The 23,575-nt window shown below is 36.9% G+C and overlaps 1 protein-coding gene across 3 annotated transcripts in view; it reads right to left on the reverse strand.

Moving 5' to 3' along the window:
- Positions 1–23,575, reverse strand: part of LOC148657390 (rab effector MyRIP-like) — a 148,330-nt gene that overhangs the window by 105,682 nt on the left and 19,073 nt on the right. For all 3 annotated transcript variants that reach the window (XM_088643619.1, XM_088643616.1, XM_088643617.1), the window contains exon 2: positions 18,165–18,311. In XM_088643619.1, coding sequence (XP_088499745.1) covers positions 18,165–18,274 — 110 coding nt within the window. In that variant the 5' untranslated portion in view covers positions 18,275–18,311. The remainder of the gene's footprint in view (positions 1–18,164; positions 18,312–23,575) is intronic.

Genomic DNA, 23,575 nt, shown 5'->3' on the forward strand with positions numbered 1-23,575 from the left:
TGCAGAATTTATCTGCTCATAAACAATGTTTTGCTGCTGTTAAGCCTTTTTTACTTTGTACATAACTATGTGGTGTCTATTCGATAACAAAAAAGGTGTCACGTGCAATACTGCAAATAATTTAAACCAAAAAAAGGAGGACTTAAAAAAGTACATTTTTTAAATTTATGAGTCTTCTATGAATCTGCAAATCGGGGAAAAAATAAACTACAGTGTGTTCAACCCAGTGATTTCACGTACTGGTACACCTTCACTTTGAGTCAATTTTAGAGTGAAAAGTTCAGTATTTGGTTGTAAATCCCTCTGAGGTAATTGTGACCTACTGAACTGAACTCTTTGTGTAAGCATGTGAAATGTTATGCTGCAGCCACACCTTGGGGTTCTGAATTAATTTTTTTTCTCAAACATGTTAAATGCATGCTCAATTGTATTAACATCTGGAGATTGACCCTGGCCAGTCACAGATTTTCCACTCTATTTTCCTGATGAATTTCATGGTTACATTGCCTCTGAATTTTCACCACACATAGATCCAATTCGTCCTTAAAATGTCAAGTCCTAGAATCTCTCGAAGGGAAAGAACACCCTCCAGAGAGATAACTTAAGAAATTAGGCTGCAATGGAAATCTCTATGGTTTTCCATTCAAACAGAAATGACACAAAAAAAGAATTCTCATGATATTTGTATCCATGCCATGATAAAGTCATTAAAATCAAAAGGGCTTCAAGGTGCTTAGTTTGTATTTCACAGCATAGTCTTTAAGAGACAACAAGCAAACAAGGGAGATGGAAAGTACCTTTAAATGTGAACTCAACATAAAAAGCAAGTGTTACCTACTGTAGGTTGTGTATGCCTTTGGGTTTACAAGTCTTGGTAAACTGATCTCTTCCTAGAATGCAGAGACAGCTTTTCAAAATGAATCACATTGTATCAGAGAACTTTAAAAACATCACTAAATGGTAGTGCTGAGGGCATTTTTTTTTTACTATTTTCAACCATACTGTACTTTAAGAGTTATGTCTCAAGTTTTTAATCTTATTGAATTTTGAGTTTTGACATTCAAAGTGTATTTTCTTTGTTTAAAAACTTGGGTACATAAAGCTGTTGCATTAAAGCAATTACTGTCTTGATCTCCCCAGTTAAGACGTCTCTAGTTAGGGCCCAACATATTTAGATTTCAGGACACATACTGTATGGTGTTAAAAAAAGCAGGAGAAAGAACAGATAACGAGCACCCTACACTGATCTCTGATGAAAAAAAACATTGGAAATGTAACAAAAAATTATACATTTTTATGAATTGGTGTGGAATTTTAATGCCAGCTGTGACCAAATTCAATTGACAGTCTTTTTCTGATTATGTTTCTCAGAAGAAAAAACATAAGGACATACTGTACATAATTGTGGTTAATTGGCATTAATCAATACCAAAATGTCATCAATTGTGCTTCAAAGGATCTCAGTGTTACGTTTGACAATGTCAGTCTCAAAAGCCAGTTTCAAAGCCTCCCTCTTAATTTCCACTTGTTACTCTGCATCCTTGTCTCTCCTGGTTGTCTTAATTGTGTCCAAGTTAAAAGGGAGTTATGATGTCAATTTTATAGCACTGTTACCAGAACAGAGTATATTTCAGCATGAATTCCTCACTTTTTACTACAGTACATGCTGCATATAAGCTTCCGATTAGCTTTTTTATACAGTGCATATACTGTACAGTACATACATAGAAAGCCCAATGAATAGAGAAAGTGTCTTGCAAAAGTATCTGCAACCTACCAGTGATTTATTCAAATTTATTCAGTCACAAGTAATGAATTTTGTATACATTTACAGATACAGATATATTTTGATTTTGTTCATATTTTAGTATAAGTGATGTCTTAAAAATAATTTCTTAAATCCCTGCTAGTGTTAGATTTGACTTGATTCTTTGATTATTTAAATAAATCATTTGTCATAATTGAAAGATGTGAGTATGTTTGCAAGGAATTGTAGGTAGTTGTCTTGTTGGCTGTTACGACCCCAAGTGTCTAGGGGTATAGGGGTGTAACATTTAGGATAATTCTTTTGGAAGCAGGTGGGTTTTGGTGAGGGAATAGGAAGCGTGATAACAAGGGTAAGGAACTAGAGTGGTGCCAAAGGAAAGAAAATAACAAACAAAATGGAGCTGGCTAGGACAGTGAGGGAAAGCTAATCTGACTAAAAAAGAAAACCCGAAACACACGGTCTTCGGCGTCTTCAACAGCTTAGCTAACCTGCACTGACTACCCAAAACCATACAAGACAAATGGTACTCACCCGTACTAAACTAGTGTTACTGATACAAAATCAACTAAGTGTGTAAAGTTTACCCAACAACCTAAACTAACCTTATATACAAAAGTTCACACAAAAACACAAGTGAACCAGGAATACAAATAAGGGAAAACAAGAGTAATCAACAGGAGCAGGGTACAAAAGAACACAAAAGTTGAACATGTAACACTGGGGCAAGGTAATAGCAAAACAAGGATGAACACACAAACAAACGAAAGTACAAAGAAACTAACAAAAAACCAACAAAACAACAAAGCCAAAGCTATATGAAAATACACACACACAAAGCAAAACAAATGAAGCCGAAGCAATAACCAGAAGCGAGAACCAAAACCAAAAGGGACCGAAGTCAAACGAAAGGCCTCTCCTTGCTGAAAACCTCCATGTTATATGCTGAATAAGATGTGTTCTGATTGGCTGATTGATGATGACATCATACTGAAAGTGTGGTATAATGGTGGGCCAATGGGGAAGGGAGAACAATCAAGGGTCAGCAGTGTGGACATAACAGAAAAAACACACACAGAACACACACTGGGACGTAACACTGGCCTTCTTTCAAGTACTGTACATTGTGAAGGACAGATGTCAAATGAGTGGATGCAACACAAGATAGAAGACAGCAGCAAGAACACAACAGGGTTGACAAATGAACCATATCTGTTCTCCACTTGCTAGGATCTATTGATCAGCATCATAGTGAAAAGCAGCAGCACCCAGGATGTAGTACTGCTTATAATATCTTATAATTAACATACTAAAACTTGTATTGGTCTTCTGTCTTTAGGGATTTATTTTTTTGGATTAACAAATTATTCACAACAAGCAAGGGTAGCCAATTGTCTACAAATTAATATGGCTTTCCAATTGTACAGATCAACTGGTTTAACTTAAGTGAGCTGCAGTGTATTCAAAGTAAAAGGCATTTGTTTCCTGTATTTCCTACTACCAGACGAAAGGGTAGTGAAATAAGAGTTTATTTATAGGGAATCATCCACACAGCTTCCAACCATCCGGTTCACTTACTGTGAGAACTATCTTTTAGCTGTTTGCAAATGTGTTAGAGAAAGAAACTGAGTCATTTAAGTACCTATCAGAGAGATTCATGGCAAGATAAATTAACTGCTCATCACGCTTTTGCTTTTTGAAACCTCCTTTTCACCACCCTGATTTTTGTTTTTATTTTAGTATAAGTGATGAGATTGTCTTAAAAATAACAAAATTCTTGCTTTTGTTAAATACGGATAGCTGACAATTCTTTAGAAAGATCTCATTGTGAAGTAGTAGTATTTTTCTTTTTGTAATCCATTGCTTTCTCATTACTCATTATTGACAATATAAAATACTGGAATGATACAGTATGTAACAGCACTTCCCATGACACAAGTCCCAAAACACATTTTAGTCCTGGTATTTTCCCTATTTTCCTTCTCTGGAGCCACCTCTTCTTCGGTGTTTTTCAGCACTGTGAAATCTTTTAATGGACAGATTTTTTAAAGTGTATTTTGCAAATTCAATCTGGACCGAATAGAATGCGATAATTAGGTCATCTGCACAACTTTCAGAATTTATAGATTATAAAGGAAAACAGAAGGTTTAGGCTATAAGGGTTAATAGGCTTCAATTATGTATCAAGCCTTTTGAAGATTTTTCAACAGATATGGCAGTTAGGATTCCTGGAACTGGAATCTGTACAAGTACAACTGTACAACCTGTACAAGTGTGTAGAATTAATATCGGTAGAAAAATGTCTTGCAACTAATTATACTTAATGATATTTAACATAAAAAACACAGCCTAATTAAGGTCTCAAGATCCACCAACAGCCAAATAATTGATTTGAAAGCCAAAACTTATGACTGAAAACTAAAACTTGATTTAGAATTTCAACGCACAATTCACTGCCAGTTTTACAGTATGGTTCAGTAGTTAAGACAACCATAATTAAGACAGAAGTAATTAAATTAGATTTTGACTATTGACCTGACTGAGGCAATGACAGCAAGGTTGCAAGGACAAGGCAATTATATCAGGACGACCTAAATAAATGTGACTCCACAACACTAGTGGAGAACTATTAATTTCTCGATTTTAAGAAGTGTTCATTCTAAATCAACCATAAGTCCTGCATCCTAGGAATTTGGTAATGCAGTCTGAAATTCAGCAGAAGAGGAGGCTGCACTTAACCAAAACAAACGGCCAGAAAGTTACCAATTGTCACCTATGAATAGAGGATCAGTTGGCGTGACTTCTAACTTTAGATTTAATTTTTAAAAGGAGTTGAGAAGTTTTGTAAGGCTTGATTACCAAGACCAATGAACACTGACCTGGCAGGTTTTTTTTTGTTGCTTTTTCTAAGGTAGAATGTAACCATGTCAGTGTAGTGAAATAAAAGATCTGACATCTCTGCGCAGAAAAAGAAGACTGAATCAGAAATCGCATGCTGTGAGCCTTGAACAACAAAAGACACTGCCCAAAGCTTCTATAAAGAGCTTTGAGCATTTTTTTAATGAGTTACTGTAGCTTTTTCTTAGAGATACTAAAGCTAGTAGCTAAAGTTTATCATATAATATAAATTTAACAAACTGCTATGTTATCATAGATCCACAATATTTTATTAAAAAGCAATTAAGGCACAGCCTTTATTTATCTATTAATATAAATTTATCAAGAAGAAAACGAGGTGATCATTTTGAAAGTATCATCTCCTGCACATGACAGAGGTTTCCTGTTTATGACTAGATGTCTAGATATCCTTCAGCAAAAAGGTTGGCAGTCAAACGTGATGAAGCAGGTGGACCAAAAGAGTGGACCTTCTTCATAATAACAATGATAAAATTACATGGCTCAGCACACTGCAAGAAACCTAAAGCACTGCACAGCAATACCCATATAATACGCAACCAATACAAAACGAAAATGCACATCAAACAGATTAATGAAACCAAAAATAAAACTAAATTAAACATTAAAAACATAGGCCATGTTTATGCAAAGGTCAAATGGATTTGACTAAAGTTTTCTTTAGAGTTGCTGCTATACATGATATGACATGTACAGTACCAATTACTTCTTCACCACTGAAGGGAAGAAAAATCAATTTCTTATGCTATTTATACCTAATTAAAAAAATCAATTTAATAACTAGATTTGATGCTATTGTTTATGTGCATCCGTTCTTGGATAACATACCATTTTTCAGTGTTTTCTTCTGAAAATTTAAAAAAACTGAAACATTTTGTGTGTCTTTTCACTTTATACATTTCTGTTTAACTGAATGTGTTCATCGAGATTGTTAATGAATTGCCACTGTAATTGCCACACATCTGTCATCACTGAATTTTTCATTGTAATTACTGTACATATATTTTATCTCTGCTGAAGGCCAGATATTTCAGCGAAAACATCTCCTGCTATGACATTTTATCAATAAGGTTTGAAGTTTGAAATATGGAGTAAGTGTGTCTTATTGTTTCCTTCTCTGACATTTACTCAGATTTACAATTTTGAAAATTGCCAGAAATGAGTCTGTATGTGACTGTAATGCAGTAAATTTGAAAACGATGTTCAGGAAGAGGTGAACTATTATCATAAATCATTATGACCATGAACATATCTAAATGTGTTACTAACAATTCTGTTAGTTGTTCATAACAGTGACTTTCTTTAAATAAAACAGATATTGGTGTGTTTTGTTGATTAGTATTGTATTTTTTGGTCTACATAATTTTTCAGGTAATGAAGATAATTTGGAAACTGCAATTTAACTTCAAGATCTTAACTGTTCTTTCAGAGAAGTTGTCTTGTCTGTGAAAGCAATTGTTCATTGTATAAGGAGATATACATTTCACTTTGAACATAAAATAAGACATTAAAAATATCATTGGCTCAGGACCCAATCCTAGGTTTTGTAGGTTGTTTATATTTAAATATCTTTCAACAGACAAAGGTTACATATAAAACAGAATCCCAAATAAGAAACAACCAATGCTTGATCAGTTGATTCCTACTCTTCTCTTTTCTTTTAAAATTATCCCTACACTTGCATACACCAAACTGACCATAATGACAAAGGAGCTGTTGACATACAGTAAATTAGGGATAATACTGTATGTCCATCACTAGCAAGTGAAAAGTGAATCACATTATCCAAACACTATCTAGATCAGGCTGCCCTTCCAAACTGAGCACCTGGGACCACAAAAATGGAGAAAGATGCCACTATGAACACAGCAGTGAAATGTTATGTCTGAGATGGGAGTCAATGTTCATACATCAACAATATTGCGGTCTCTTCCCAAAGCTGGTCTGTATTGGCAAGTGGCAAGAAAAAAAAGCTTTTAATGAGAAAGATCTATCTTTAATCTTACATGAGGTACAGAGCAGACAAGTGGAACAGAGTTCAACTTTGTGTCCTAAATGCAAAATGTCTTGAATGTCACAAGCCCAACATGGGGCATCACCAAGAAGCTTGTCAATTGCAGTCCATCACTTATTCACAGCAAATTTGTCTGAAGCAGAGCAATTGAGACAGAAAAAGTAGACAGAATTACACCTTCCCATTGTACAAAGCTGGTTGAGACCTATCCAAAAAATACTGACAGCAATAACTGCTGCCAAAGTTGCTTCCACCAAGTACTCACTTAGTAGGGTGAAAACACTTATTTTCAGGATTGCTGATGTTCAACCTCCTTCATACTGTATGTAAGAGTGTTTAGTATGATCACTACAGTGTTGAATAATTTTTTTTTTGTTGAAAAAACACATACTGTACATACATACTCGTAATTCATTAAAATATGATTATGTACTGTAGATTTCCCTTTTATGGTAACTGAGTATGGGTGAATCTGTACTGTACACATTAACCTCTGATCTAATCGTAACCAAAGCAGTTTCAGGACAAAAGTGTTTTTTTTCTTTTTACCTTATTTTAAACTGAAGGAGGTCTGACACTTTATGCCCTGCTTCTACCATTCTGTCAGCTTGTGAATGAGCAGCAGTGGAAATATCCTGTGTCAATACTGTGTCAATTCATTCTTTCCTGTCTTCCCTTTACCAGTGAGCCAACAGCCTGTTCTCAATAACCATAAAACTTTAAGCCTGAGGAAAACTCTAACCTAGATCTTTTCACTACTTATTAATTATCTTATCCTGAGAGTGTGTTTCCCCCTGAAACTCCAACTGAACAGACAATTAACAGATGTCTCACCATGACACTCTGTCTCTCACTCTAACCTTACCTTACACCATGCTAAGACAGCCTTATTCTCTCTAACTCTTAATACAGGACTTCTCGTCTGTAGAATTTCCCAGTTCCCAATGGGACTGCTGCTGCAACTGGCCCCTCCAGAGTTAAGCTTTCATTCTCTCTGCGTCTTTCTGCGAGACCTGACAGTGAGGATATTACTCATAACCCTTAAATTAAATATCCACAGTCCTAGAATTTCTAGACAGGTCTTGGCAGACTTTCATGCATTTGTTTGCCATTCATGCTCTAGATGGCCTCACTGCCCCCCATCTCTCAGGCTTGCTAGTGAGGGTACGCTCACACCCAGTGTTCTTCACTGCCACTTCCTCAAGATCACTTCTATCTTCTCTGCCCTCCACACTGCCTCATCTAGTCAGTCTGCCACAGCAAGAGCCAAATGGTGAAGTATGTTAGTCTTCCCAAGAAAGCCTGCTCTTCTGTTGACTGCAGTTTCAAAGACTTCATGTGGACCACCATTTTCAATTACTTTTTAAATGACATTATGATTTCTGCTGAAAAAGGTCTACCTAAAATGTTAAAAACTGATAAATCAGATAAATCTGATTTGATTATTGATTGTCTGATTGATTATCAGACAATCAACTTGTAAGATATCTACTACACCTCTTACTTACTACTTACTCTCATTTTCAGTATCACAAAATGATTGCAATGCAAAAACATTGTAATAATAATAATAATAAACTTTATTTTATATAGCGCCTTTAAAGGTGGCTTCTCAAAGCGCTTTACAGGATGACAATAACAATAAATAAGAAGAATACAACAATAAATAAGAAGAATACACAAGATAAGACAATATTACAATTTCAACAATAACGATAGAGGAGACCGTGGAAGGTGGTACTAAGAAGAGCAGAGGGGTGAAGAATGGAACCAGTTAAGTAAAGGCTTTTCCGAAGAAGAAGGTTTTGAGTCTGGATTTGAAGGAGTTTAGAGAAGGTGATTCTCTGATATCCTTGGGCAAAGAGTTCCAGAGCTTGGGGGCATAACAGGAGAAGGCCCTGTCACCCATACAATGTAGACGGGCTTGGGGGACAGTAAGGACGGCAGAATTTGAAGAGCAGAGGTTGCGAGGTGGGGAGTAGGGCGATAATAGTTCAGACAGGTATTGAGGTGCCAAGCCATGTAGAGCCTTATAGGATTTTAAAGTCTTTGTGGAATTTGACTGGAAGCCAGTGCAAGGACTCCAGGATAGGTGTAATGTGAACACTTGCACTGGACCTGGTCAGGATTCTGGCTGCTGAATTGTGGACATACTGTACTGCAGTTTGTTCAGATGCAGTTTGTTTTTGCAGTTTGTAATGTTAAATAACACATTTAAACAGGCCACTGGAAGAAATCTATGAATCTTCTTCATCATTAAGCTCTGAGGAATGAAAGGAGAAACTACCATCTTGAAATAAAGTGCCTCATTTGCACTTTGTATTCTTTACATTTGTTCTGCTACTTTTTTTTAAGAATCCTCAGAGCTTGTGAGAAAGCCCTCTGCCATCTCTGATGATTCTAGTTTGATGCCAACAAGAGTAAAAAAAAGAGTAAAAAAAAGTCCTCCCACTTAATATTTACAATAATTTTTAAAGTACTTAATTTTATTTTGAACCACTTTTCTTCACCACATAATCAGCTGCTGATCTATGGAAAATGTGCTCAGTGAGATAAGTACTTGGCAAACACATTTGCTTTGTATCAGACCCTTGCTTTTATTTCTGAAGAATGAATGGGAGGAAGCATATCCCTTATAGTTAACTACCATCCTGTTCTTAATCTACTGCTTCTGAGAAAGAGGAGTCCTGTTATGTACAAAGTATCTCTTATTTGATCTTAATAGAACCTAGTACTAATGGAAGTACAAACAAACAAAGACGAGTATTGAAAAATATTTAACATCTAGATTGTACTGAATAAGTCGAGAATTACAGAGACCCAAAAAATATTACAAATATCCTCAAACTCTAGTACTTTACCACATTAAAGCTACTGTACTGTAAATATGTTGGCTGTTGAACTAGGGTTTCAACACTTTATACTGTTGTTTAGAAATGTCATACACAATTCTCCAAATTAAACAAGTGCTTTTGCCAGAGAATATTACTACTACAGATGTTATTGAATAATGTAAAAATAACAGTATTAGGAGAAAATTTGAACAGGAATAAACCAAAATGCTTCTTGTTATACTGTACATACAGTTAAACTTGGGGTCAGTCATACCCAATGCCTAAAACAGAATAATAATATTTCTCCAAGTTTACAGGACAGCAGAAAAATAAATGAAGTATTACATAACTAAAACAAATTGGTACTTCAGGAAGCCTCCCTGATTTTACAGATTTTAATGTAAATAACAACTAATTGCAAAAAAAGACACTTTGATGTCCTTGTTTTCTTTTCCCTAAAGAAACAAGAGTTTATGAGAAACTCAACAATTTAGGGTTACAGTAGTACGCATTGTAAAATAAACAAAAAATAAAAGCACAGATACTCAAAGATCATGCGGATATCCCCATATCTCTCATTCCAGTTTTTATTGCAAATATTTAGCATAAAATTGAAAGAAATTTAAATCTAAAACAGATGTAGAGAAACTAAAATTATCTGTTATGCATAGATGAATTAATTAACATAACTTAGCACAGGAAATGAATCATGAATCATCTTGAGGTACAAAACCTTTGCTACATATTCAGGTGTGCTTGAAACTGTGTTTTCCCAAAGTAATTTATTTATAATGGTGCAGGAAATCTAATTTTTCCAAACAAAAAACGTTGATAGAAATTGAAGCTTTGAAAAATAAAGACACCTTACTTGGAAAGAACAGAAGCCTGTAATCTGACAGGCTATTAGTAATAGTATTATATACTGTATGTGTCAGAAAACAGTTCTTTCCGGGTCCTATGCAGACGACACAATCCGGATTAGTGAGGAAACACTGGGGAAAAAGTCATGCAGGAGAGGGTATGGAGACAGGGGGCATGTCCAAGGGCTGCAGGTGTCCAAGAGAAGTGAGTCCGGGGCGAAAAATCCATGTAGAAGTCCAAAAAGGTAATCCAAAACAGAAGCAAAAGTCCAAGGCCAGGCAATCCATCCGGGGAATGAAAAACGGGAACCGGGTCGGAACCGGTAGGGGGGGGATCAGGAACAGAAAGTTAAAAGCATAACGGAGCCAGACGCAGCAGGACCCAGGCTCTCGCGAAACAGAATTAAATGAAGAGCCTCGAATGACGTCTGCTTCTGGCTTTTAAAGGGGAACTAAAGAGGGGCTGGAATAAGGAACAGGTGCGGGGAATGAGGCAGAACAAGTAAGGGCTGGAGCACCCTTAAGAGGAGGAGTAGCGATCGTGACAGTATGTGTTTAGTGTTACTTGCACTACTATATGAAAAAGAGCACATTAAAGAGTTTATAAAGCAAGACTTGAACTGCTACAAGTGTAATGCATTGAGAACCCACCTAAAACATTTGAAGGGGTAGAAGAAAGAGGACCACAAATTATTCCAAGGATATGACGGGTTTGGAAAGACGCGATATTGATGTGACTACAGTATGTCAGTAACAGATATACCTGTTAGAAATCTACAGCGACGCTTTTAACACAACATGCTGTTGGATCTGAAGGAAAGAGTTGAAATGCTAACATATCTTACAAAATATATACTACCCATGATGCAGAAATCTAACATTAAATTACAGGTTATTTAATAGATGCTTAGGTTGTGCAGTTTTATTATTACCTACGGTACAGTAAATGACTATGGAAAGGTTGCTGAATTTGTCTCTCCGCAGCTGCTTCTACAACAACATAACCTTAAATATCCCTCATTTACCTGTGCTGGAGTTCCCCTAGTTCTAATAGTTCCTCTTTGAACAAATGTGTAACGTGGATGTCAATGAGGAAAACAGTCTTTACAGATCTTGTGCTATCTATCCATTCATTTCCTAACAGATGGGGAGCCAGAGCCTACCCTGGCAAGCAATGGATGCAAAGCACACACAGATAAACCTGCACACACTCACACCAGGGCCAACTTTCTCAGGAGCCAATTAACCAACAGTATCAGTATGTTAGAGTGAGTATCTAAAGCACAATGACGTGATGTGGATATTTGACTTTTCATTCTCAACATGGACAATTTTGTTCTGTGTGTAGGCCCATGTTTTTGCTGTAAAGTTATTGGCCAAGGGCAGTATGGTGGTGCAGTGGTTAGCACTACTGCCTTGCGATGCCTGGGGCCCTCTGATAAATTCTGGGTGCTATCTGCATCGAGTTTGTATGTTCTCCCCGTGTTTGGCTGTTTTTCCTCCAAGTGCGCCAGTTTTCTCCTCCAGTCCAAATACTGGCAGTTTAATTGACCTGGAACAAAAAGGGCCCTGGTGTGAGTGTGTACTGTACTTCTCCGTATTTGTGTCCCACCCATGGTGTATCCTGCCCTGCGCCAGTTGCTTGTCAGTATAGACTCTGACTCCTCTGTGAGCCTAAATTAGATTAAGTGCTTAGAAAATGTATGATGGATGAACTTACAAGCATATTTGATACAACACAAATTTTATTCTATATTTTATTACAATATTTGAGAAATATTTTAATTCACATACAGTAAATAAGGGATTTACTGTAGGACCATAGAGTAAGTGTTTTCAGTGCCTGTATACAGTGTAATTATATACTTTTAATCCTTTTTTCACAATTTTTTAAAGCACTTAAAAAATAGATGGTTGGATGATTAGTTTTGCAAAAGATTTGTTACCCTCAGCAAACTCATTGCATTATTTCTATTAGGAATAAAACCTCTTAGAGATTTATTTTTTATTTAATCTTTAAAGTTTATTAATTTTGATTTTCTTCACAATTCTTTAACATAGCAACATTAAGTAATGTTGACCAACATTTTCTGGGAATCATGGGCCTATTAATTCTGGGGGAAAAAAATCCAAGAGCATAGAATTCTCACAAACAAGCTTCCTAAAAATATGTTAAGGAGAAAGTTCAACCTGACAACACACAAAAGTCTGGACCAAAAGTCTGGTCTTGAGCTATCCAAAGAATTTATATTTTTAAAACAAATGTTTACACAAGAAGTATTTCTTAATTCCATTTCATAATATACTACATGAAAGCTGCTAGAAAATGCACAAAGAAAGGCAATTTATTTAATGCACTTAAATTAAAAAGCATTAGCTCCTGGCATTCAGCCATGGTATGCTATTAAATTAGTACCTTTAATCAGCTGTATCTTTCTTAGAATTGCTTGATCCTTTAGGGATAGCTTAAGCAATTCCCTGTTGTTTCTTTTTAGAGTGATATTCGCAACGATAGATTAAAAAAAAAAACAGTCTCTAAAAGAACCCTTCAGATCCACATGCTGTCTAGTGCTGAGAATCATTTTAATACATATTCATGTTATGTTAATGTTTGGGAATTCCATATGAAACAATCAGCTTTGCAGTACCATTTGCAGAGACCAGCAACTTAATACTGTCAGCGTACAGTGAAAATACAATGCTAATGAAACAGGAAACAAATATTTGAAGGACTAAAGCTGTCGGCATATGAAAAAAAAAGTTAAAAGTGTATGGCTGTTTATCTTTCTGTCAATATGCACTAAATAATATATACAGGGCTACTATTCCCTAGTTATCACAAAACATGCAAATGCTGAGGAAGAATAAAAAAAATACATTAGAAAAAAACTGAAAAAAACACAGTGATCTGATCATTTCAGATATTCTTGAAATGTCACTACAAGCTATTGTAACGAACAGTTCTTTCCGGACCCTATGCGGACGACACAGTCCGACGGAGTGGGGAAACGTCATGCAGGAAAACGGGGCTGAAGACAAGGGGGCGTGTCCAAGGTGCGCTGGTGCACGGGGGAGGCGTGGCCGAGGCGAACAATCCGAGAGTAATCCATAGAGTATCCAAAAACACACGAGAAAGTCCAAAACCAGGAGATCCATCAGAGGAAAGAATTAAAAACCACGAAGGCCGGGTCGGAACCGGCGGACGGGGAACAGGAACGGGAACAGAGGTTAAAACCTTAACGGGACCAGGCGCTTCCAGGTCCCGGACTCGCACGATATGGAAATCAGATGCAGAGCCCGGAAGAGCGTCAGCGCCTGGCTTTTAAGGTGGGCAGGGAATGGGTAACAGGTTCAGAGAATGAAGTCGTTAGTGAAAGGGCTGGAGCACCCTTAAGGAGGGGGGACTATAGTCGTGACAGTACGCCCCTCCTTTTCAGGGCGGCTCCGAAGCCCTAAGAAAAAAAAAGGGAGAAAAAAAAAAACCGATGGAATCCAGGCTGCCAGGGTGCCGTCCGCGGGGTCCAGGTGTTGGCTCTGCATTCTGTAACGAACAGTTCTTTCCGGACCCTATGCGGACGACACAATCCGACGAAGTGGGGGAACACTGGGGAAACGTCATGCAGGAAAACAGGGCTGAAGACAGGGGGGCGTGTCCAAGGTGCGCTGGTGCACGGGGGAGGTGTGGCCGAGGCGAACAATCCCAAAGAATAATCCATAGAGTATCCAAAACACAAAGGTAAGTCCAAAACCAGGAGATCCATCAGAACTCGGAATTAAAACCACGAAGGCCGGGTCGGAACCGGCGGACGGGGAACAGGAACGGGAACGGAGGTTAAAACCTTAACGGGACCAGGCGCTTCCAGGTCCCGGACTCGCATGATACGGAAATCAGATGCAGAGCCCGGAAGAGCGTCAGCGCCTGGCTTTTAAGGTGGGCAGGGAATGGGAAACAGGTGCAGAGAATGAAGTCTTTAGTGAAAGGGCTGGAGCACCCTTAAGGAGGGGGAACTATAGTCGTGACAGCTATAGCATTCAGAAACTCTCAGACTGGCAAAACAATCATTCCTGTAATCTGTTTAGAATAATCTGCTTCATGGGCAGATGAGTATATTGACCATAATCCAGTATCTGGTCTCTTTTTGTCATCCACAGAGATTATATATTTTTTAGAGCTTTTGGTAAACAGAAAAGAATGATGTGAGTTCAGTAGTTCACAAAGAATTTAAAGGTCCTGACACGAAAATATATTGCTAAGCAATTTCAGAGTGTTCCTGGTGGTGAAATTATTTAAATTGCTAGTGAAAAAAGAACAGAGATGATGGACATCACAGTACAGTGCATTTTCTTTCTGTTGCCCTCAATTTACAGATTTGTTGAATCGTCCGGTTTGATCTAAGGCCAGTCAAAGGCTTCATGTGCGTTTCCTTGTGTGACTTTTCAACACATCATTGTACTAGTTCAGTTTCTTGATTTACACTTTTGAATAGAAATAATGTGGTTTGTTCTATGTTCATAATCCAAAACAAAAACTGTAAAGCCTATAAAGCATCAATAGTGCTACATGTCTTTTCCTTATTGATTCTGTGGTCACTTCGCTTGCAAGGAACACTTTTCTTGTGAAGAAAATATTGCCACTTATTCATTTACAGTACATACCAGAAAGAATTTAACAAATATTCTCATCGAGAGTGCATGGTTTTCAATGCTCTATGTATGAACAGTACATCTATTTAAAGAGTTACATTCAGTGTATTTCTATATATGGGATGTCCAAATGCATTTATCCCAGGGAAATAAGTATTTTGAATTTGTGTTCTGATGATGCCAGAGTTTTCTGAAGACAGCTAATCATTCCTCCCTGTATTCCAAATCACTTTTCCAGCCTCAAGTTTGGGTAAAATATCCTTATGTCCTTTTCCTGACAGGGTAGCAACCATCCCATGACACTTGATCTCTTTGATGATGATCATCTTGGTTGAAACTGTGATGTCCTATGTGTTTTTTTAGTTGTTGAGGTTGGTAATCTTTCACTTCATATCTTTGGAGTATTTTTTGTGTTTCTTCAAGATGGCATATGGAGTTTCTTGCTTCTGTGTCCAGCCTCCTTTAACTCTTAGTGACAACCAAGATGACATCCACAAGTTTATGTAATGTTATTAGGCTTTCATTCATTCCAGAACACATTTTTGTACTTTTCTATTACTTTAATTAATAAATGTTCAAAACTTGTGTATACTTAAAAGCTTTCAGCTGCAGTCAGTCAAGAGCAAGATTAGTTATGGAGGCAATTGTCTGTAGTCATACCTGCCAAGGCTGAAGAGTTTGAGATAATGATTTCAGCCCCGAAGAAATACTGTACTTGTGAATACATGACCACAGCTCACATGACATTAATTCAAACAGTTTGCCTATAATCTATGTCAGCGTATGAATATTTGTATTTACCTGTATGTGAATTAAATAAAATCTAAAACAATAATTCTATGTGAGGGTTAAAAGGAAATAATCAGGACTTTAACAAGTACTGTGGGTACAGTATGTTAATTGTAAAACATCTACTCACTTAATTTCTTAATTTTTCCCCAATACTCAAAAGAATTAGATATTAATGATACCACTCAACCTGTGTGGTGTTTTCAAAATCTCTCTCAAAAATGCTTTTCCTTGTTGACAGGTTTTTCCTGTAAACCTCCTGCTACTAATTAGGTCTGTCTGAAGACCACTAAAATACAATACATTTTAACTGGATATATTCAAGCTGCCTCTAACTAAATTAGACAGAAAAAATTTTACTGTCTACTTTATTTAGACAGTACTAGCATAAAGTTCGTTTGAAAAAAACAAAACATTCTCAATCCAATTAAACTGTTAAATTGGTCTGAAATGACTGTTTTATGTTCAATAACCAAAACATTTAAAGAAAATAATTGATCATTGCATAATAACTATAATTTGTATAAACACTTTCCCAAAGACGACTTGAGTATTCAATTTAAGATTATATCTCAAAATAACCTTAGTGCCATAAAGGTAGGGAAAGAGTCATATCATTCAATTTGTGCAAAGAAATTGATAAGAGCTACAATCTGACTTTCATAAGGCATCACATTGGATATCATATCATAAGGAGTGAAAATGGATTTCTTCTGCTTACTCTTTAAAGATTGGTTTTATCAGAACCTGTGTGTAGCAACACAGAAAAGGAAAAAAAACCCTCTTGGCTATAGAACCTAATGTAGGCAGATGATCTGAACAAAACTGAACAGACATTGAAGTACAATCCTTGAATGACACCTTCTTTCTGCATGATTTCATTTTTCAATGCTGTTATATCACACACCAAAAAATGATAGCCACTCCAATATTCAAAAGTAGTTCTAATGAAGTACTGTAGTTCCTAGATATGATAAAGCAGATTACTGATAGGTGATATTAGATGTGCAAATTTTAATCTAATGAATTATGCAGAGTGGAAGCAAGTGTTCTAATTTTCATAGTTTAGACTCATCCATTGTTTCCTTTACTATAACATATCAGTGTAACAATAAGGAAATCTGTCAAGGAACCTATACGTGGAATAGGAGGATCCTTATGCATGACCGGAATCCCACAGGACGCAGAGTAGCAAAGGGACAATCCAAAAGACAAAATCCAAAAGCTGGGTTGATAAGGGAGGCTGAGGGTCCGGTAATGAGAGATATCAAAAAACAATCCAAAAGTGAAATTCCAGAAGGCGAGGTCAAGAGGAGGAAGCAGAAGATTTGTAACAGGGGATCAGTCGAAAGGTTTGGAAACACACACTGGAGAATACTATGAAAGGCTTCTCAATAGTGAGCATGGGAAGATGTGCGAAGGGGGTTTAAATACTGAAAGGAAAGGGGTGTGGTTGGATGATTGGTTAGGGAGTGAGAATTTGAGGAATCTGATGCATGTGAGAATGTGATGGGTTCAGTCAGGGATGAGATTGTGAAGCAGCGGTTCTGGGAATGTAATGTCGTTTGCGAGGGAGAGTGTGGAATGTGACAGGGACAGAACGGCGTTTCCGAGTTAGAGTGTGGGGCGTGACAAAATCCATTTTCTTGAATTTTGGAATTGAGGAATTTGTGAGAATCCATTGCTTTAAACTCAAATAGACAACAAACTGCACATTATTTTGATTCCTCACAGCAAATTAACCACTTGTTTTTGACTATTGCTATCTAATTACATTATATCCTTTAATGCAACTAGGTTTCTTTTTTGTATGCATTACAAAATACCAAGGCCAGCATTCCCAAATTAAAAAAAGAAACTAATTATTTGCACTTACACATCAGAAAATATACATTTCATTCAATTTGATTGTTAAATGTTTCAACTGGAGCCATGTCATAACTGTGCATACTGTATAAAGAGTGTTTCAGACAGAACTGGTGGCCTTCTGGAGTTTCTGTAGGTTACTGTGACTTACCTTTTGATAGTATGCTTTTCCATTGAGCGGTCACAACAGAAGATTGCAATTTCAATTGACTTAGTCTTACAAGTTAAGATCTTGCATTCTGTCTTGCTATTTTTGAGACTGGTGTCTTGAACGCATGTGAACATCATAAAACTATGACTGTCAGTAGTCTATAAAAGATAAAAGTCTATACTGTAATAAAAATGGAATTTATTAAACCCACCCATTCTGATCCATCAAGATATCAGCTGACTGTGCCCTTTCCCCTTTACAGAGGAGCTCACTGTCGCTGACGGACGATACTTCGGGATCAATAAAGTCTTATCTATCTACTCACCTCAGACGTTCCTTCTCTTTCTTACGAAGCCTCATGTCTCTGTGGACCACCTGCAGCACATGCTCAGCCTCCTCTTCCGTCAGGCCTGAAAGATCCAGCTTTCTTCCCATTGTTTCTGGCAGATTTCAAGCGTTAGGGTTTCACACACTGGGGGGGAGGGAAAGGCAGAAAACACAATCACAGTCGTTGCCTTTGTTGCTTTTTATTCATGTACATTCTTCTTCGGATGAAAGAATTGGGGATTTAAAAAATTAAGCCATTGATTTTATTTTGAAGATATGATGTGCGCTTAACCCATCCACATATAACAACCCCCTGAGACCAGGAAATACTGTTGTTACTTTTCTCTGAACTACTTCTAAGGTTTTAATATCCTTTTTGTTGAATGGTGACCAAACGTGAATATACAGTGGTTTAAAAGAAGTCTTACTAGCGTATTGTTTGAACTCCCCAGGATTTAAATTCCACATTATTTACTATAGTACATACCCAATTCTTACATCTGAGTTTTTATTGCTTCCAACATGGTTTTGATGAGGACATAGAAAAAATCCACCCAAATCCCTCTTGTGTAATTTGCTTCCTGCAGATCAGAATCACCCATGCGGTAGATTAAATGTATCTTCCTTCTAATTGCATGAATCACTACGAACTTACTAATATTACATTTCATTTGCCAAGTGTCTGCCCAATGATTTTCTTCTGTTTGCAAATCTCTTGCTGCTGTTTCAATTCGCACATCCCACTATTCTTTAGGAAACTAGTTAAATTTGCCGATGATAACTACAGTATACCAGAAATTAACCAGAAATTAGATAGGGGATATACAGTACTACAGATCAACAGGAATGCTAGTTCTTAAAATGGATTATGCACCGTTTCCTGACTCACATTCCTTACCAGTACAACGTGATAACAAAAAATGGAGAGAAATGTTTAGTTTCAATATTTCAGTCTGAGAAAAGCTAGCTGGGGCATCAGATTTTAAAGCATTTCATTTTAAAGCATTTAAAGTATTTGGGTTCTGAAAAAGCAACTCACTCATAAAATGTCACTAAATCTAAGGTGATATGTTTGTATATGTACAGTACCTGTATATTCCTAATTCCTAGCAATTACTGTATGTACAATCAGGTATAGTAGTAAACTGGTTACATTTGAGGATACCAAATAGGAGGATTAAGGAGAAAGATAATAACAAATGTTAAGGATTAAGAAACACTGTAGAAACAGCAAAAGCAAATGAAATTCAAAAAGATTTACTTAAAAATGCAATACTAGACTGGCAGATCAAGATTAATGCAGACAAATGCAGGCTTGTGCACCAAAAACAATCTATACAAACAAACAAATCTTTTTAATTAAAAAAATATTTACTTTGACACATGATTTACAGCTTCTAGACAATGAGGGAAGAAATATAAAAGGCAAACAAAATGTTGGAATATATTGTCAAAAGTACAGTATTCAAATCAAGGAATGTTCTACACTGACAAGGCTGAAGGAACGGACCATTTTTAGTCTAGAACAGAGAAGATTACAAGGGGAGCTATATTATTTAAATTCCTCAAAGACAAACAAAGCAAACCCAGGGCACTTCTTCACAATAAACGATGAAAGATGGATCTAGGAACACCAGTGGAAACTACAAAAGCATTTAAAAAATGTATTTGTATAGGGCAGGGGTGACACCAACATTAATGTTTAAAAGAGCTTTTGTTTCAATTTCTTGCACAAAGACATTCACTCTGAAAAATAATTAAAGCAAACAAAAGTATAGCTCTTCTTTGAGTCTTATTTCTTTTTCTTTTTTTTATTCTAACTGCTTCTGACTATTCAATCACAGACATCACTTTTTATAAGCACATTTAAACAAGAGCACCACATGTACTGTACCATTCTTTTTTCTAGTTCACAGTTTCTTTCACAGTTTTTAGTTGCTGGGTTTGCGTCTCCCCTACCAGAGTAATGTCACTTTCTTGCCACCCTGCAGCTAGCGCCCTGACTCATATCCCCTCAGTACACTCTAAGGCTCAATTTAACACTGTGTAAGCATGTCAGTAGCACAAACATTTCTGCTTTTGGACTTCATACCAGCTTTATGAATATAGCGCTATGTGCCCTCTGTTTATAAATCATCCATTTTTACATGAAAAAAAAAAGACGACTCGTAACTGGGTAGCTTTCAGATAAGATCCTCAGGATGACTCAGTTTGGATATGGCAATGTTCCCAAGAGACTGTGACTCTTCTGTGTTTCACCCCATGCTGACTCAAGACAGTCAGTAATTTACCACAGTATTGACTTCAGACAGATCTCTCCTGATGTTTATCCATGTACAGTATATCAGATTAAAAAGAAAACTGTGAAACAAGCTGCATTATCAATTAAAACCACCAACAAAGTAACATTCATCCTCCCTTTTTTAACAAAGAATCACCATGAATGTCCTCCTAGTTGCCAATCTTTAACAACTTCACATCCTTGACATCATAAACAACTAGATTCTCTGGCCCTAAAGTTAAGGTTAGGGGATACAGAGTTGTAGTAGCATTCTCCTTTGTGTCAAACAAGCAATCATCATGCCATTTTTCACAGAATGCAATCCACAGAAACTTCTTAGACCCACAAACTCTGTGTCCCATATGCCCTAGACTGAGCACTCCACTTACAATATCTAACACATTTTTGTTTTAATGTTAAGATTAGTTCTGGACAATGGGCTGCTCATATTTTAAATCCCCTTACATTTAAACATCTGCAAATCTTTTCAGTAATGTCTCAGATTCTGAAAATCAATACTAGCATGTCTACAGAGAAATTTCCTGATCGTCTTAAGCATTCTACTTTCCATATCAGTAGACTATCCCTACTAGTTAAAGTTATACAAGCTTTGAAAGTCAGGAAATGGAGACCAGCACCACTCATCTTGATGTCCAATGTGATGCTTATTCCATTCAATTCAACACACAAATAGAGTTCACATGAAGCAGAAACCTGTGAGCATACTGTGAACTTAATAAAATGTTTTTATTCAAGTGGAAAAGAGGAAATGACATTTGGAAAGAGTCCTACCACCAAAGTTGGTGACAAGATTCTGGGAGAAGTAATTCAATGACAATGGGAGCAACAATGAAAAGCACTGTCACTACAATTATTGATGAAGGGAGAGCTGTGGGCAGCATTGTCTCTTCATAGCTTCAGGGTACTGGTCCTAAAGAGAATGTTGCAACACAATAATAGTTGTTCACAAACCTATGAACATCTGGTTCATATAATTCGTGGAACATATTGACTTTAATTTTCTTTCTGTACCAAAAATCTCGCCAATTTGCTTGTTGTATGTGTGACATTAAGATACACACATAAAACAGCTCAAACACTGAGATCATGCCTGGACTCTTAACATCAGATTTGCAAAATTCAGTGCTGTACATGGTACAGACATCCAACACTTGATGGAAGGTAGGAACCTTTGTTTTTAATTTGGACCCTGACATATTCAAATTACATGTGAGGAACACCAAAATGGTATCTTTCCATCCATGTAACACTGTTCAATTAAATCTCTTGTTCTGCCTAATACTGAAATATTGATACTATCAAGATTAGACTATTACAATGCTTTGTTTATCAGAATATCTCCTATGATATTCTATCCTTCTGTATGTCCAGAGTCTACAGTTTGTTCATAAAATGACTTTGCCTATTAACACATACAGTACTGTAACACCCAAACTGTAAATTGCAGTGAAATTTAGATAGGACTTTATGGTCTTGTTTACTTGTCACTTATTAGGTACTGAATGGTGTACTGTAGCTCAAGGTTCCTTTAAGGACATGTTGCACAACATTGTCCATTAAGTGGAGATCTGCTGGTTAATAAGACTGTAGATGGCTAGGCTCCTGCACAGTGAATTTAAGAGCCTTCTCAAATGCAGCATTTGTGGAAGTCACTGCTGAAATCCTATGAAATTTATTGTATGTTTGTCCATCCATCCATTCTCTAATTTTTAATTCAGAGATACAGGGCAGACAGGGCACATCCCAACAAGTAACAGTCACAGAGTGGATAGGATGTCAGTCCATCATAGGGCACACACAGACATGCATATATACACACCAGAAACAATATTATCAAAAGCCTATTAACCTACCAGCATGACTTTGGGCTATAAACTAGAGTTCCCAGAGGAAACCCACACATATACTGTATATGGGGCAAACATACAGTACAAACTCCACACAGACAGCACCCCAGGAATTGAACCCAGAGCACCAGAGGTGTAATTTTGTAGTTTTGGCACTGTGTTGCTTCCTAGATTTTTGTTACTAAAAAGGTATTAAGGTTAGCCAAGAAGGTAAACTTCAACAGTATGTCTAAAATATATGTCTCTATGAATGTATAACAGAATTATCAGAAGACTCCTCACAGATCTAGGGTATTTTCTTTTTAATTGCTAGCTGACTTGGCTATCCTGCAACAACATCTGCATGGGAGAAAATGAAATAAGTAAGTATGCTCCTCTTAGGTGCCCTCCTCCAGAGCCAGCAGGCATCCAGCAAATCACAGGACCCACTATTTGCCAGAAAGTTGAGAGGACCTGACCAGCTAATCACATCCCTGGGAAGTAAACATATATGCCAATTGATTTACGTGACCACATTTCAATGAAGTCCCCTTGAAGGACAGAAACAAAACCTTACTTTAGCTCTTTTCACTTCATTTGTTCTTCTTGTTTATACTGTAAGAACATTCAGACTTGCAAATGAGACAAGTAGATTTGGCCCATCTTGCTTTTTTGAGCTGCGTTTCATGAGAGACCACAGTTTGGATCTCAACCACCTGGCTGAGTACCATCTTAAGTGAGAGCAGGAAATTCTTAGCTAGAACTTGATGCAGTAAACAACTCTCTTTTCAATAGATTAGAATATGAAAATACCACCAGACCTCAGTGATTCACTTTATTTTAAGCTAACCCAACCCATCTACCAGTTTTGATAAGATTACCCAATTCCGATGAAGGTCCATCTATAACACTGAATATTTTATTGTTATTTCCAAAAAAACACAATAATCCCTTTCCATCTTATACTATTCCTCCCCTAGACTGGTTTGAGCCTCTTTCCTGATTGGTAAAAAAACTGTTCAATGCTGCATACTGTATGTTCTCTCTTTGCAGGAACCTGTTAAGGTTATTTTCAATACTGTACATACAGCAGCCCCTCTCCACCATTTTTCCATTGTTCCATAAAATCTTTAGCATTTAATTTGGTAGTCGTTGTTTCAATGATTCCTAATATATGTCATACAGTAGTTTCCTCGTATGTAAGAATCAATGTGCTATGTGTAAGCAGTTCTTAGTGATCCCAGTAACACTGGCCTCCCATGAGTATCCTGTCCTCCAATG

This window comes from Lepisosteus platostomus, chromosome 8, assembly GCF_059453375.1.
Source record: "Lepisosteus platostomus isolate fLepPlt1 chromosome 8, fLepPlt1.hap1, whole genome shotgun sequence".
Classification (NCBI taxonomy): Eukaryota; Metazoa; Chordata; class Actinopteri; order Semionotiformes; family Lepisosteidae; genus Lepisosteus; species Lepisosteus platostomus.